Here is a 17,535-nt window from a genome sequence, read left to right on the forward strand (position 1 = left end):
TTTGCAAGTGCACTAAACACTTCTCCAAGTTCTAAAATGATCCGGATGGCCATTTGACTATAGGGAAACTTATCAATCAACCAGTTAATTGTTTTGTGTGTGTGTGTGTGCGTGCGCTCTAGCTACTGTGAATATCATCCATCCATCCATTTTCCAAGCTGCTTATCCTCACAAGGGTCGCGGGCGCGCTGGAGCCTATCCCAGCTATCTTCGGGCAGGAGGCGGGGTACACCCTGAACTGGTTGCTAGCCAATAACAGGGCACACAAACAAAACAACCATTCGCACTCACATTCATATCTTGGGCAATTTAGAGTTGTCAATTAACCTACCATGCATGTTTTTGGGATGTGGGAGGAAACCGGAGTGCCCGGAGAAAACCAACGCAGGCACAGGGAGAACATGCAAACTCCACACAGGCGGGGCCGAGGATTGAACCACAGTCCTCAGAACTGTGAGGCAGACGCTCTAACCAGTCGGCCGACGTGCCGCTTGTGAATATCATTTTCATTTTAGATGACAGAAACAACAAACATTTTCTAACATAAATGCCTTCCTTGTAACAAAAAAAAAAACACCAGATGACGGACTGAAAGAGAGTACAGCCTGAGGGCCAAATAAATCTCCTCAAACTCATTCAGTGCCATTGACGGCTATAAATGTCAAATATCCATGTTAACTGGGAGGGTTGGCAGTGAAAGAGTTTTTAACACAACACAAAACAAGCTAGTGTACCTATTCCCATTTTACTGGTTCCTGATGCGAAATATGACCAAGGACACAGTCTCTTGACAGTCAGTTGGGCAAATAAATGTAAACAAGTTGTTGAACTAATGCACAAATACTGACATGCTAACTTCGCTGAAATCTATGCTAACTTTGATAGCCTGTGTAAACTTGCTATATTTATGTTCCATCAGTGTACTGTATATTGTTGCAATTAAAGGATGGGAGATTCTTTCTCTGAATGTTCGGAATGCTTCCATGCCAGTGTTATATTGAGCTGATTAATACTGGAAGCTAACACTATGTTGTTGTTCTTTAGGCCAAGAACTTGATGAGACTAAATTAATAGCGTCACGGCTGATTGCAACTAAGTAGCGTGAATGAACCGTCTATCACACAATTGTCAGAATACTCCACTAGAATTAAGTGACAAATTAACTAACGGACACGCGGCCAGCAACACGTTGGTTGGGGACCACTAGTTTAGACCATTTTGTTTCTTCAATTTCTTGTTCATTTCAATACCTGCTACCGCTAAAGGTATAGCTGATTCCATAATACTTTGTCATATTTTACATGCTTAAGCTTAATTGTACTTCCAGTGATTTTGGTTACTATTAATAAAACCATGGAAAAAGGCTAGCTATCAGCTCTTAACTTAAACTAATTACAAACTATTAAACTTTTTTTGTTGTCATCATTCTATTTGTCCCCCCCAAAAAATGCACCTTTCGTTGTACCAGGCATTAAAAAGGAACCAAACACCTAAGAAACAACTTTTTTTTTTTTTTTTTTTTTTTTTTTTTTTTACCTGTGACTGTATATACACACTGTATTTACTGCATTGATCTGGCTTGATGGCAGCTGGCTGGATCTCACTTCGTACCGAGAAACGTAATTTTTGTTATGAAAGCTCATGTGATACAACATAACATTTTTGATTAGCCGTTACATTTGCAATGTTGCAATGCTCAAACTTTGAATTGGAGCAAAACACTAGTGTCTATCGGTCAGTTGCAGAACCTTTCAGTTGGTATACACCAGGCCTAAGTAGGCCTGTCACGATAACAATATTTATTATTTATACGATATATTTCCCCAAAAAATTTCACGATAAACGATAAGTGTTTTTTTAATGTCTCGGAAATCATGAAAAATAAGGCCCACCCTTATTATTTTTTATTATATATGTATTTTTTTTCTTTTAAATCATTATTGCTATTATTATAATTTCCTTTATGGTTTCTCTATTAAATTGCTTTTCTTTACTCTATCATATGGATCCCCCTGGGTCTGATATACCGGTAAAGAATAAAGAGCTACAAGACTATCCTGGTTTGCATTGTACCTTCTATTCCGATGATAATCCATTTAGAAGCCCAAACCGAATGAAGATGCTCCACATAAAGACCTCAGTCAGAATAAACAGGCTGAATCTGAATAGAATTTCATTTTGTTTCACAGGGGTGGAAAATTATTTTTGCCAAGTTGATCAAAAGTACAATTTTTGCCATGTATACCGTCATTCTGAATAGAAGCGGGAAAAGCTATTGTCTGCGCATACTTCATCTCGACGTAAATGTGCAGTGACATCATCTTTTACGCACGGTGTGAATATGGAGCTCAAATGTGACAGAGGTCTTGTTTTTAGCTCCTTATATGTTGTTTTTAATCAAGCGTTTTTTAAATAAAAGTATACAAACAATCCCAAGTACTGTGCTGAATAGACGACAGACCATTATCTTGATAAATGACATGACATTCACGACTACGTGCGCATGTTTCACGGCTGTTAGGATTAAATGTAGTGCACATCATGTATACATCCAATTGGGATAGATCACGTCCTATGTAAACAGTGGACCAGAGATCTCCAATTGGAATGACAAAAAAGTCTCCATGTAAACCCAGCTACTGTGTGGTTGGTCCGCTGAAGAGAAAGCCCTTCACCTGTCAATCAAATATATGTTGACGTTAGCTGTAGTCAACTATTGGTTGAATAACATGTGCCACTGAGATTATGTTTAATAAACAGTTAACATTCCCGTGTTTGTGTTAACTGGGGACTAACACAAACTACAACAACTCGGAGAGGAACTGACGTTTTAAATGACTTCGCCGGGGTGGAGCTAGCTGTTTTGCTCCTTAACTTGCTAGCTCTCGGCCAGGCTAGCGAACACAACAAACGGTTAACTTTCCCTTAAGTGTGTGAATCTACACGCTGCACATGGAGCAAGGCTGTGGAGTATTGAATGGAGCCAACACCTGCAAGAGTGTACCGGACCGCCGTCGTTCGATGAGCCCACTAGCGGCTAATGACACAACCATTCAACTCTGTCAGCTCACTGTGTGATCCGCACACTAGCACATCACAACAATGACCATTTATCGAGTCCGGAAAGACTATCATTGTCCATTTTATTTATCGAACAATAAGTCGATATAGTAATTATCGTGACAGGCCTGGGCCTAAGAAACACGTTCCTAAACTACAACCATCTCTTCTACTGACATTGAAGAATAGGGCGCTGTTGTACACTTAGTAACTGCTTTCATGCATATATTTATATTCTTAGTGGATAAATATTTTTTTCATCCATTGATTTACAGTTTGAGGAGCATCATTTTAGCAGCATTATGAGCATCAAATTGAGTGGGAAAAAAATGACACTTCATATGAGAAGTATAAACCTTCCAAAGACTTTCCTCTTGCTCTTTTCCAGCCCTTTTTATAGCAGCAGCGACACGACTGGTGCCAGCCAAATTCGTTTGGAAAAGTGTATTTACAGTTAATGACTGCTCATGCAACAGACCATAGTCCCTGGGAAGAAAACAGTATTGGGTTACTGATAAAACTCATTCCCATCTTGTGCTGGCAACAGCTAATGTTCACGCTGATCTGGTAAGTCTCAATGGAAAACTCAAGTGAGACAGAAATACACAACCACAACATGCACTGCAACACACACTTGTACAGAGATGTTGTGCAAGTTCACTAAATATGGGGAAGCTGGGAGGGTTTAAATGTGAGGACGTGATGCTATCCAAAAGTTTACTAGGCAACTTTTACTGGACTTTCAGAAAGAACAATGCTTATAATTAGGTCTATGAGAGGCTTGGAAAAAGGCGGCGCAGACAAACAAACATGCAATCATTTGCAAAAAAAAACAGAAATGGGGTCTAGGTTAGGTTGTATGAGGCAAGTGATTGTATTTGACAGAGGTTGCAAAACCGGATTCAATCAGCATGTGCGAATTTGCAGCACAACCACCATACTCAAGTTGAGGTATTACAGCTCTCAGGAGTCTTGTCTTTTAAATCACTGCTCAGTGAGGCCTTCATGCTTGTTATGACACTCTCAGTAGTTAGAGGTCACCCCAGGGAGTGATCACATCACCGACAGTGCATCTGAAGGACAACACCAGTGAGCGACACACCCCAAACCATTTATTTGCCCCTTCTGACCCTGCATGCTGGGCCTACTGTGGCTATTCCAAGTAGTGTTTTCTCATTGCAGATAGATTACTGAGGAAGAGCTGCTGTGCCTGAACCGGATTATTCCCCCAGGCTAAAGCTGCCTGGACCGAAACACTGTCTGCGTCTATATAGTCAACACAAATGTTTACAGCAAACTACTGCACTTCTCCCAGAACTTGCATTCTAGGACAAGTTTTCCCATTAATGAGAGGAGTCTGCAACACTGGCATTCCTCCCTCTCTCCAATCCTCCTATTCAGTCTGGACAGGGGGAGGTGAGGGAACCTCTTTTGGACAGCTGTGAAATGGGTGGAGGGGGTTGTGTCGAAAGAAATCCACTTTTCTCTCGAAGGCTCAAGCCCGCCAAAGTCATATAGGTTGCCTTAATGAGACTTTCTTAACACAGTACCTCTTTACACCTCAACTTATCCAGTTTCTTCCACTGCCCTGCGTTTCCATACCATCCAACATAGATTTATTTATTTTTTATTACAGTACATTATGTGCTATAATTGAAATTTCAAAAGATCTAATGTTGTTGATTGGATGTAAGCCATTTCTATATTTGAAGTTATCTTGCTAACGGGTACAGAATAATTTTGTAAATTGATCCAAGTGTGAATGGACTGGTTTTAAAAAAATTTTTATCAATTAAGTTAAATCAAGGCAGCACGGTGGCCGACTGCTGAGAGCGTCAGCCTCACAGTTCTGAGGATCCGGGTTCAATCCCCGGCCCCGCCTGTGTGGAATTTGCATGTTCTCCCCGTGCCTGCGTGGGTTTTCTCCGGGCACTCCGGTTTCCTCCCACATCCCAAAAACATGCATGAATTGGAGACTCTAAATTGCCCGTAGGTGTGAATGTGAGTCCGGATGGTTGTTTGTTTGTGTGTATGTGCCCTGCCTTTGGGTGGCAACCAGTTCAGGGTGTACCCCGCCTCCTGCCCCATGACAGCTGGGATAGGCTCCAGCACGCCCGCGACCCTAGTGAGGAGAAGCGGCTCAGAAAATGGATGGATGGAAGTTAAATAAATTCTAATACTACAAGCTTGCTATGACGGCCAGTAATGAAAAGGTAGTGTCCAAATTATTACATTACTTAATACACTGTCTGCCGTTTTTATTTAGTACATTCTGTATTATTCCAGATGATGTTAATATGCACAAAATTACCTGCCATTTATATCCTAACAAACATTAAGATATGAGCATTCAATTCTGTTTTTTCTTTTTTATCTCTACCAAGTGTGAAAGCACAAAGGCGAGAGGTTTTCTGTAGATCGATAGACTTTCCCTACTTTAAAGTTAAAAATCAAACAAATGTAAATATCAGACAAATATAACCCAAGTGAACTTAAAATGCAATTTTTAAATGGTGATTTCATTTATTAAAGGGGGAAAAATATTCAGTTACCTGGCCCTGTGTGAAAAAGTAATTACCCCCCTTGTTAAATCATGAATTCATTGTGGCTAATCATAATTATTGGTTAATTTTCACTATCACATCCCAGCCTGATTACCTCCAGACCTGTTCAATCAAGACATCACTTAAACAGAATCTGTCTTGACAAAATCAAAACCGAAAAAAATGTCTAAAAAAGATGCAACGAAATGACGCGATCCAAAGAAATTCCACAACAGTCAAGAAATAAAGTGATCCATCAGTCTGGAAAGGGTTACAACCATAATGGAGGTGAGAAAAGAAAGCACGCTAACTTCATGGCTCATGAAAGAAACCCTGACTCGCAACCATGGCACAAAAACTTTCTTCTACCAGTACGCCATTATCATCCCTCCCAAGCACCAGCAATTACGGCACTTTCATGGCGGTATTAGACGATCACAGCAATGTTTATAGGTCAGTAAGTATAGGTAAACTTGTATTTATTTATGATACTTTTGTACTATACTGGGTGTTAAGTCCATTAAATCGAGATTCCCCTGTATTTTTTATTTTTATTTTGTGCTGAGTGAGAGATGGTGCACTGACTCCCCACCACCCCACAACAACCACCACCGCCGCTGCCGAACCCCCCAACCACTCCATGCTTAGCTCCCATCGGGACATTCTCTCATCAACCCGTTGTTTTGCTAGTTATTGCGGCATACATAGGAAACCCACTAACCAGTTTTCGTAGTTTAGTCACATGAGGTTCCGCATATGGCGGATAGGGTGTACCACACAGCGAGCCTGCATTACGGCTGCATGACGACATCAGAGCCAGCTTCTGGTGTGAGGTATAAAATAATTTTCAGACAGCGACAATTGCTTTCAACAAAACAGGGTGGGAGAAGTGAGTGTCAAGTGGGAAACTTCGCACCCCTGACCCACCATCCCCTATTTCCCAACCCTGTCACTACTGCTGAAGGCAGCATATTGGTAGAATGACTTGCTCCCTCTATTCCGTGTCTGTGCCATTTATACCAAACTGTCTCCCAAAGAAAAGGCAGATAATTCCACACTTGAACAGTTTGCATAAAAGAGTCTAAACACAAATACGACCAGCCACAAAGCCACTGTCCCCCACTCCAGAACCAAAATTGGTACGGTACTGTCATCAGAACCAGCAACATGCAGATAGAAAACAAACAGCACTTGTTTTTTCAATTGATTGGACAGTTAATCCTTTGAAGTACATCTACACTGTATTTAGTGCAATTCTAGTTTCTAATATATTTGTCTTGTCTCAAGTTTGTCAAATTGTGTTTTAACAGTAAAAGACAAGTAAAAAGCACATGTGTTTTAGCTAATTAGTGGTAAGTTGTACCTCCAGCTGTGGCACTGAGAATCCAGCTGTTTGTTGAACCACTGACAGACCAAGTGCAGCTGACTCCTGTATGTGAGGCATCAATTATGTTCCTCTCTGTGTCCCACCACATCTGCTACATATTAGCTTGATGCCATGCAGGAAAAAACACAATTCTTCTGTAGTCTAGTGCAGCCAATCAGAAAGTGTTTGGGAGGTAGTTTCCTGTTTCCTGTTTTACAGACAGTATGGATTCCAGTATCCCTGCTTTGTTTACGAAAGTCATGTGTTCCTTCGGTAAACTCAGGGAAGTCGTCATTTGGCAGAGTGTCCCAACAGTAAGTCGCTCCTACACGAAAATGTTCAGGTCCGAGTCATCAGCCAACCACATGAAAAGAAGACAATGCAGTGAAAACGGTGTGATGCAAGGGTTGCAAAGGCCAGTAACATGACGGGTGCTAGGTGACTAAAAAGTGTAAACTCTACTGTCGTCACTACAGGTGGAGGACTCACAGCCTGAGCTTGGAAGTGAGGACAACAGCAATAACAGTATTGTTTGTTATTAAAAAGGTGTAAATATTAAGCCATAATAATCTATTTTTCCAATGATATGTTGAAGGGGGTCTTCCAACCAGCTTTACACAAACATACATTTATACATCAATGCATAACTGAAATGTTTTATTTCTCACATTCGTAAAGAAAGGAGATTCAGAAATGCAGCCAAATTTTGTAGCAGCTCGACCGTTTTTGTTGGTGTGTGTGTGTGTGTGCATGCGAGTACGTGCGTGCGTGTGTCCCTTCTGTCACACAATGGAAGTCATAACAATTCGGACATCACAGCCAGGATGAATGGGGTGCCAGATATCAGTGAGATTGTTCCTTATTGACCAGGAATAGCAATTAGAGCACACACAGGAAATTAATGTGTCACTGAATTGATTAAAAAGGCAAAAAAATAGAAACATACAGAGCGCACCCCCTCTTAGAAGAAACATTGAATATGATTACACATGAATTAATAGCATTAATTTCTCGTGTATAATGCGCACCCCCAAAGTTGACCTCAAAATTCTGGAAAACCCTTCAACCTATGTAAAATGCATTTTTAGAATGCATGATTTTGCTCAAGTATTATCTGTATTTTGTTAGTTTTTTCAAATAATTATTCTGAAGTTAAACACCTTATTTGAACGCACAGTACTTTACTTTTATCTACTTGCTCTTATTTTGAAATTCACAGCCCAACTTTTATTTCGTAAATGAGAAAACACACAGTTGGGCTCATATGTTTGATTCTGCAGGCAGGATTTGTAAGAAGTGTCCAATTCTTTTAAGAAAACATGAAGGACCATGCAAAACACATTTTATTTTATTTGAATGGGACTCAAATTAAACTGTCAAGCATTTCAGAAAAGCATTATCATTAAACAAAACATAACCATAAAGAAATTAATGATGGTTGTTGTTCAGTCATCAGTCATTAAAAAAACAAAAAAAACAAGCAAAACAATATTTCACAAATTCTCCCTGGGTATGTAAACTTATGAGCACAATTGTACATATATCCAGTCATATGTACGTACCCCTGTCATATTGGAATGAAAATGTAGTCTACACCTTTTTCATAACCTCTAGGTGGCATACTAGAATGAAAGTGTACAGCTTTTTCATAACCTCTGGATGTCAGCATATATTGATAAAATGTGAAAGTCTTTTTCATTTTCTTCTATACCAATGTATAATGCGCACTATTGACTTTTGACAATTTTTTTAGGTAAAAAATGCGCATTATGCACGAGAAATTACGGTAATTTGAGTGCAAGGGGCGTCACTTAACTGAAACCATTTTAATTGCTTTTCAATTAAAAATGGCAAATCACTTGGGGTTTGTGGGGTATCAAATATTTAATATTAAATCATATATGATAATAATTACCAGGGATGGGCGAGTACCGATACCAGGTATAGGTATCGGGCCGATACTGGCCAAATTTCAAAGTATCGGGTAGTTTTGAAGGCTGCTGAGACATGCAACTAAGGCAAAATAATCTGACATCAAGTAAATCCTCCTCGCTAGTATTTGGAGCACAATGTAGCAGTTTAACACATCGGCGAATCATCATGTGCATCAGAAGGAAAGAAAGGTCTTTGTTCACAATTATCTGTCATTGTGTTAATTGAATTGTTATATATCAAATGTGCTAGTGGTATCGGTATCAGAGAGCACTTAAGAGTACATACTCGCACTGGCATGGGTCTGCAAACAAGTGGTATCAAACATCCTTAATAATTACTATGAGGTTGGTCTGAGAAAAGAGTCAAACTAAAGATTTTAAATTGTTTGGGAAAATAGCAACTCTTTTATTTTCAACGCACGGAAGATGGATTTACTATAATTTCTATAAAAAAAATTATATGTTACTATAAGTTTATTGAAAGCTAATAGAGACTTCAGACTTTTATTAGAGAGAGTTACTGTAATCACCAGAGCTATTACCTATTATAACCTATAGGATATACAGCCATTCAGTCCAGACCACTACACATGTGGCATTGGGGCAAATATGCTTCATGTTCTAGAGTGATCATTTCTAAAAGGGTCAAGAAAGCTCTAACAGACCTTTCACTGTGATGCATTCAGCATTTATGGCTTCATTCATAACAAATACGGTGTATGCACTTACATGTCTCTTGCAAACCAGGGTACCCATTGGAGAAATCTAAATATAGCAAGCTGTTCAAACAATCAATGACTATGAATATGGTGGTTGTTTGGGAACGAGGAATGTTAGGATGTCCATGAGAAGATTAAATCTCCATATAAATGTTGCATGTTTACCCAGGATATGCATATATGGATGCAAATATAGGCATTGCAATTGTAACACACGACATGACTCTTGTATGCCAGCTGCTACATTCCCACAGTCCCCCCACCCCCCACAGGGCTGTATCAATCTCTTTTCCACTGCATGCTCATTTGTTGTACAGTCTACACAAAAACGCATGTGATTTGAATTAGAATAACATTAATAAAACAGATCTGTCCCGCTCCTCCAGCCCTCGGTGCCTATGTGGCCCATTAATGAGGAGCCATTCATGGAGGCGCTCAGATTGGGGGTAGGGATTTTTTTTTTCCTTACCTATTTTTATTTTAACGCTCTGAAAAACCCGCAGACCTTCCTCTTCTACCGCCATGCTCTCGCCGGATCGTAGTTCCCTCTCGTCGGCTTGACAGACACGTTCCTCCACGCCGGACGCTTATAGCCTCTCCAGCGATGGGATATTCCAGAGGTTTTGCACATCTATGCATACATAGCAGAGATCACACTCCTAGCCGAGCACTGTTCCGCCGGCGAGTTGAGAACAAGAGGACCGCTACGGTCTCTGTCCGTCACGCAGCAGCAGCAGCGGCAGCAACAACCGCGGGGGTGAGCTTCACCGAGCTTCACGAAGCCCCGCCCACATCTACGAGGACTGACAGTGGAAAGGAAGTCAGCCACGAGTTGTGTTCAAATGACGAACAACACAACAACCGGCACGTTCTGGTAAAATTCCATGCAAGAGCTGTATAAAACAAAGATGAGCGTATGAAGATATGAACCTTCACTTTGGATTGTCTGTCGTACAGATATTATTGTAGGCAAAAGTACTCACAGTCTGTACTAATTAAGTATATGTACTGTAGAAGTACAGATTCTTGAACTGTATTTAAAAAACGACTAGTAAGTAAAAGTAGCACTGATTCGACTCAACTAGGAGAACAAAGTATGTACTCTGAAATTTCCTAAAGTAGCCTACAAAAGTAAAAAATATTTTGTTTTACTGTCAATAGTGTATGACACCCATTTTGATAACTTGGCAGAGTACACAAAACACTTTTGTGTTTTAAAACCGAGTGCTAGCTAGCATTTGCTCAGGCTTTTATGCTATCAAAACACGTTCACTTAATAAATATGACTAGGAAGATATAACATCCCCTCTTTGAGCTGCATGCCTATGGTGACACTAAGCTAGGAGGGTAAAAGTCCTCACTGCATTACATGTGTGTGGACGGCAAGAAAACAAAACAAACAAAAAACAAGGGGACCGGTACACTGTGTTACGCCGTACAATTACGACAAGGGAACTGGGAGCATACCCTTTCACAGGTAAAAACATTAGCTTTTTTTAAATAATTTAATGTATTGATAGTGCACGGTGCGGCCAACCCCTATTTAGAAGTGGTGACCTAACAGCCTCGAAGGAAGTCGGGAGGCTTTCCCCGCTGAGTGGAATGCAACTTGTCAATATGTATTTGTCATTGTTGGAAAATAAAGCTCTTTTTGCTTATTTTAAGGAGGAGGAGGTGACGAAGCATCAAAAAAAAAAAAAAAAAAAAGGAATGGGAATATCCATCCATCCATTTTCCAATACTAATTTCATGGCAGCATCTCTGTCACGGTTGGTACCAAACGGTATTGGACTGGACCCAAAAGCAGACGGAGTAAGCATTTGGTAATGGTTTATATGGGTTCGCGCGAGGTCTGGATTTCCAAGTTGTGATGGTGGTCCGTAGGAACAGGGAGCGTGCTGGAGGTGGGAGCGTAGCGTGGTTGGGGCAGGCGGCGGAGCGGTAGACACGGGAGGGCACTGGAAGAGGAGGAGAGCACAGGAGGATAAGTAGGTATGCGGGTAACAAAGTAATCTTATCATTCACAAGATAGAGTAGCAATACGAGAGTCGGCCGAATACTCTGGCGCTGGAACACTGGATCTGGCAGGCTTAAGTGCAGGCTGTGATGAGTGCTGATTGGAACCAGGTGCGTGGGTGAGGAGGTAATTAGCGCTGGAAAGAGAGGGGGAAACGAGGCACAAAGCGCCACCCAAGCTCCGCAGAAGAACTGCAGGGCTCAGATCATGACAATCTTGGAGTTAAACTTGTGAGCTTTCTAGTTTCAGCAAGAGCGCTTCGAGTTGTATTTCAGGCAGAGGAAGGAGCTTTGAAAGGGAGTTTGAAAGCCTCCCGCAGAGATGTCTCAGTATATTATTTTTCTACTGGCCCAAAATTCGGGATAGTGAGCCACTGCAATTATTATGCCTTCCTCCATTTCCCCCTTCCGCGAAAACAGGTCTCAGAAATCAGAATCAGATCACAGATTAGATCAAATCACTCCGCCCGCCCCGCTCCCATTGGAGCTTTTTGACGTCACCGCGTCAATGCTCCCGAATAGAACATTTTTCAATCTGATGACGTGACGCTGAGCGTCAGACGGCCTCTGCCTACTCTGAGCCCCTCCCAGATGACCGAGCTTCTCGACCTATCTCTAAGGGAGAGCCCGGACACCCTGCGGGGGAAACTAATTTCGGCCGTTTGTATCCGGGATCTTGTTCTTTCGGTCATGACCCACAGCTCGTGACCATAGGTGAGGGTAGGAACGTAGATCGACCGGTAAATCGAGAGCTTCGCCTTTCGGCTTAGCTCCTTCTTTACCACAACGGATCGATACAAAGTCTGCATCACTGCAGACGCTGCACCGATCCGCCTGTCGATCTCCCGTTCCATTCTTCCCTCACTCGTGAACAAGACCCCAAGATACTTGAACTCCTCTACTTGGGCCAGGATCTCCTCCCCGACCCGGAAAGGGCACTGCACCCTTATCCGACTCAGGACCATGGTCTCAGATTTGGAGGTGCTGATTTTCATCCCAGCCACTTCACACTCTGCTGTGAACCGCTCCAGTGAGAGTTGGAGATCACGGCTTGATGAAGCCAACAGAACCACATAATCTGCAAAAAGCAGAGATGCAATTCTGAGGCCACCGAACCGGACCCCCACTATGCCTCGGCTGAGCCTAGAAAATCTGTCCATAAAAGTTATGAACAGAATCGGGGACAAAGGGCAGCCTTGGCGGAGTGCAACCCTCACCGGAAACAAGCCTGACTTATTGCCGGCAATGCGGACCAAACTCTGACTCCGGTCGTACAGGTACCGAACAGCCCGTATCAGGTGGTTCTGTACCCCATACTCCAGAAGCACCCCGGACAGGACTCCACGAGGGACACGGTCGAAAGCCTTCTCCAAGACCACAAAACACAAGTAGACTTGTTGGGTGAACTCCCATTCACCTTTGAGGACCCTGCTGAGGGTGAAGAGCTGGTCCACTCTTCCACGGCCAGGACGAAAACCACACTGCTCCTCCTGAATCTGACATTCAACTTCCCGACGGACCCTCCTCTCCAGCACCCCTGAATAGACCTTACCAGGGAGGCTGAGGAGTGTGATCCACCTGTAGTTGGAACACACGCTCCAGTCCCCCTTCTTAAAAAGGGGGACCACCACCCCAGTCTGCCAATCCAGAGGCACTGTCCCCAATGTCCACGCGATGTTGCAGGACAGCCCCACAACATCCAGAGCCTTTAGGAACTCCGGGCGAATCTCATCTACCCCGGGGCCTTGCCACCGAGGAGCTTTTTAACCACCTCGGTGACCTCAACCCCAGAGATAGGAGAGCCTGCCTCAGAGAACCCAGACTCTGCTTCCTCAAGGGAAGGTGTGTCGGTGGAATTGAGGAGGTCTTCGAAGTATTCTCCCCACCGATTCACAACATCCCGATTCGAGGTCAGCAGCGCCCCATCCCCAGTTTACACAGCGTTGATGGTGCACTGCTTCCCCCTCTTGAGATGCCGGATGGTGGACCAGAATTTCCTCGAAGCCGCCTGGAAGTCGTTCTCCATGGCCTCACCAAAACTCCTCCCACGCCCGGGTTTTTGCCTCAGCGACCAACAAAGCTGCATTCCGCTTGGCCAGCCGGTACCCGTCAGCTGCCTCAGGAGTCCCACAGGCCAAAATGGCCTGATAGGACTCCTTCTTCAGCTTGACGGCATCACTCACCGCTGGTGTCCACCAACTGGTTCAGGGATTGCCGCCACGACAGGTTGGGCGCCTCGGCAATAGAGGCGCGGAACATGGTCCACTCGGACTCAATGTCCCCCGCCTCACCCAGGACGAGGGTGAAGTTCTGCCGGAGGTGGGAGTTGAAACTCCTTCTGACAGTGGAGTCTGCCAAACGTTCCCAGCAGACCCTCACAATACGTTTGGGCCTGCCACGTCGGACTGGCATCTTCCCCTACCATCAGAGCCAACTCACCACCAGGTGGTGAACAGTTGACAGCTCAGCCCCTCACTTCACCCGAGTGTGCAAGACATGCGGCCGCAAGTCCGATGACACGACCACAAAGTTGATCAAAGAACGGTGACCTAGGGTGTCCTGGTGCCAAGTGCACATGTGGACACCCTTATGCTTGAACATGGTGTTTGTTATGGACAATCTGTTGTGAGCACAGAAGTCCAATAACAGAACACCACTCGGGTTCTGATCGGGGGGAGGGGGCGTTCCTCCCAATCACGCCCTTCCAGGTCTCACTGTCATTGCCCACGTGAGCATTGAAGTCCCCCAGCAGAACAATGGCAAGGGAAACCTAGATCCATATATTTTGTTCTTCGTAGTGGTTTTTGGAGCCGTGCTTTGTCTGGTCCCTCACAGAGGATGAGTGACCCTACCAGGGGCGTTAAGCCCCAGACAACTTCTAGGATCATTGGGACACACAAACCCCTCCACCACGATAAAGTGACTGCTTAAGGAGAGGGTATATATAACAAAGATTTGAAATAGAAAAATGCCAGTTGTCCAATTAATGTTTTTTTCAGGAGCGAGAAAAACATTATTCACCAGTTTTATTAGAACATAACAAAAAATGTGTTATGAGAGTAACAACAGCATTTTCGTCGACATCTTCAGCCATCATTGTAATGTATGTTGTACAGTATGTTTATTTTTATTCAAAACATAAAAATTATGGCTATACTCAACTTGGGAAATAGAAGTCATACAACCTGGCTATTGCATAAATCTGTACATTTAAACACATCTAAACTTTACATTAAAACATTGACAAGTAATTCTAGTAAAAACATTTGAAACCTTACAAAGCTAACTAGGGTTTAACTTTTACTTTTTGAAGATTTTGAGTTTGCGCAACGTCAAGTAAGTCAAGTCAAGACATTGAGTGACAGGATGGATACCTGTGACGATGTATAATCACCAGTCAATCGCGGGATTGACAAATAGACCGATGGCCTATTTAGAGTCTTCAGTCAACCTAACATACAGTGCATGCTTTTGGACTGCGGGAGGAAGTGGGTTAATTACCAAAGTATTGGCAAAGGACCTGACAGAATAAAACCAAGAGCCTTCCTCATTTGAGGTGAGAGTGCTAACCAATGTTCCAGTGTTGCAAAATGAGTAAACCATTCACTGCAACTAGAATCTACAAAATTGAATGTACCGTATTTTCACGACCATAAGGCACACTTAAAAGTCTTAAATTTTCTCCAAAATGGACGGGGCTCCTTATAATGCGGCGCGCCTTATATGTGCACCGAGTTCCAACATTTATAAATGTTGTTGTGTGATGAGCGCTCCGCTTGACTCTGTGTTTTTTTTTTTTGCATTTCCTGCCGACACGCTGCTTACACAGAGGAAAAGCGGACGTGGCTGAGGACAAGGGAAAGGTGCGTGAAGTACGATGCTAAAGCCACGCCCCCAGTAGGTATATATCCCCGGGTTTTTTTGTTTGTTTGTTTTTTTTGTCTTTTTTTAACCGCTTGACTGACTGGGAGCATTTCCAGGGTGTGCATTGTGAAAAAAAACATCGGTTTGGCTAAGGAACCCCGAAAATGTCACCTACAAAGAGACACGCTTACGAAGCACAGTTTAAACTGCAAGCTATCAGTTACGCGGAGGAACATGGGAATCGAGCAGCCGCGAGAGAATTCAAGATCAACGAATGCATGGTTCGCAAGTGGAGGAAGCAGGAAAACGAGCTTCGCCAAGTCAAAAAGACAAAGCTGAGTTTCCGTGGAAAAAAAGAAAACAAAACGCAGAAACAAGGCGAGGTGGCCCGAGTTGTAAGACCAACTCGAGCAATGGATTAATGAGCAAAGAACAGCTGGGAGAAGCGTCTCTACAGTCACCATTCGACTGAGTGCAATAACTCGGGGCTTGCCATCATTCCAGGAGGCTTGACGAACCACTGGACATCCGTGTAAACAGGGTGTTCAAAGTGAAGTGAGCGGCGTGGGAGCCATGGATGACAGATGGCGCACACAGCTTTACTAAGACTAGGAGGCAGCGCCGGGCGAGTTACGCCACAATTTGTGAATGGATTGTGGATGCTTTGGCTAACGTGTCTGTTTGCACTGTTGTTCGAGCTTTCACACGGCAATGAGACTGTCTCGAACCCGGCGTGTTTGATTGAGAACTTGCCCAGCTGTTCATTTCGGATACAGAAGATGAGGACTTTGATCAATTTGTGGATGAGGATTGATAAAAATACATTGTTAAATACTTCAATAAAGTACAACCGAACTCAGTTTTGCTCCCGCTGCCTTTTTAAAAACATTGTTTTAGCGTGCATGCATGCTACCGTATGTTTTAAGCTAGCGTATGTTTTGCCATGCCTGCGCCCAATAATGCCTGCGCCTTATGTATGTGTTAAATACAGAAATAGACCCCGTAACTGCGACTGCGCCTTTTAATATGGTGCACCCTATGGTCGTGAAAATACGGTAGTCAAAGGTTGTTTTAGAATATTGCATGATTTATGAATTTACACTGAATTAGTATGGTATTTCCACATCGAGACTGTAGTGTCTCACTTTGATCAAAGCATTATCTGCCAAACTCTGTATTTTCCAAAGTCAGAATTTCTAATGGATAACTGTCTTGTCATTAAATTTGAAAAAAAAAAAATAATAATAATAATATTGGTTTGGTTGAGGGGCATGCGTAGGCATTAATGACTCCCCCATACAACGCAACATCATGCTGATGGGTAAATTATACAGACAAGAAACAGCCCGTAATTATGGGCTTTTCAAAAAGTACAATTTTAGCTGTTGGTAGGACTGGTCACCATGCCCACAAACTTGAATTTGAACCCTTCTCTGAGCTTTGGCAATTTTTCCTACATCCTCAATTGACTCCACTGCATCTGATTGTTAACTAAATCAATTAGATTGCAGATATTGTTTCCAAACCGTTAAATCATTAATTGGGGGATTAGATATATTACCGATGGATTTAACCAAGATGTGGTGTAAACAAATGTTAGTACTGTACGGTATAACCATTCTAATTTTCTGGGAGAAAATCAACAGAAACCTTGTCATCTACTATACTGGGAATTGTCATTTCCTATTTAATTTACCATAACACCCTGACAAAGATATGAAAAGAAATAACCTTCAACCCATTTACATACATCAACTTCACCAAAGTACAATGAAAGTCAGTCATAGAACATGAAAAGTCCTGGATAGAAATTGATTTACTTTTCTTGTTGACACGGATCTTCAGATTTAACAGATGCAAGTCCTACCGCAGTGTTGACCTGAACATTGGGATGTATGTCTAGGAGGGATTTAAAGTCCATTCAGGTGGAAGGCCCAAGACTATTATCAACTCACGCGTTAGCCTTTTGGGCCACGCCTACAAGACCATAATGGCCACAATCCTCAAAATAGCCCGGCACTGGTGCGGAACAT

General features: G+C 42.7%; 1 protein-coding gene and 1 long non-coding RNA gene across 5 annotated transcripts in view; one reads left to right on the forward strand and one right to left on the reverse strand.

Moving 5' to 3' along the window:
* Positions 1-10,369, reverse strand: part of rasa3 (RAS p21 protein activator 3) — a 48,738-nt gene extending 38,369 nt beyond the window's left edge. For 2 of the 4 annotated variants that reach the window (XM_061763207.1, XM_061763189.1), the window contains exon 1: positions 10,092-10,369. In XM_061763207.1, coding sequence (XP_061619191.1) covers positions 10,092-10,146 — 55 coding nt within the window. In that variant the 5' untranslated portion in view covers positions 10,147-10,369. Of the gene's footprint in view, positions 1-6,966; positions 8,286-10,091 lie in introns of those variants that run through there. The other 2 variants (XM_061763177.1, XM_061763197.1) reach the window with 2 other exon arrangements.
* A 150-nt stretch (positions 10,370-10,519) lies between these two features.
* On the forward strand, positions 10,520-16,281 carry LOC133472446 (uncharacterized). Its single transcript, XR_009786726.1, has 3 exons — positions 10,520-11,099; positions 15,468-15,539; positions 15,619-16,281. It is a non-coding gene; the product is annotated as an uncharacterized LOC133472446 (long non-coding RNA).
* Positions 16,282-17,535: the final 1,254 nt, after the last annotated feature.

This window comes from Phyllopteryx taeniolatus, chromosome 2 (genome assembly GCF_024500385.1).
Source record: "Phyllopteryx taeniolatus isolate TA_2022b chromosome 2, UOR_Ptae_1.2, whole genome shotgun sequence".
In the NCBI taxonomy this organism is placed as follows: Eukaryota; Metazoa; Chordata; class Actinopteri; order Syngnathiformes; family Syngnathidae; genus Phyllopteryx; species Phyllopteryx taeniolatus.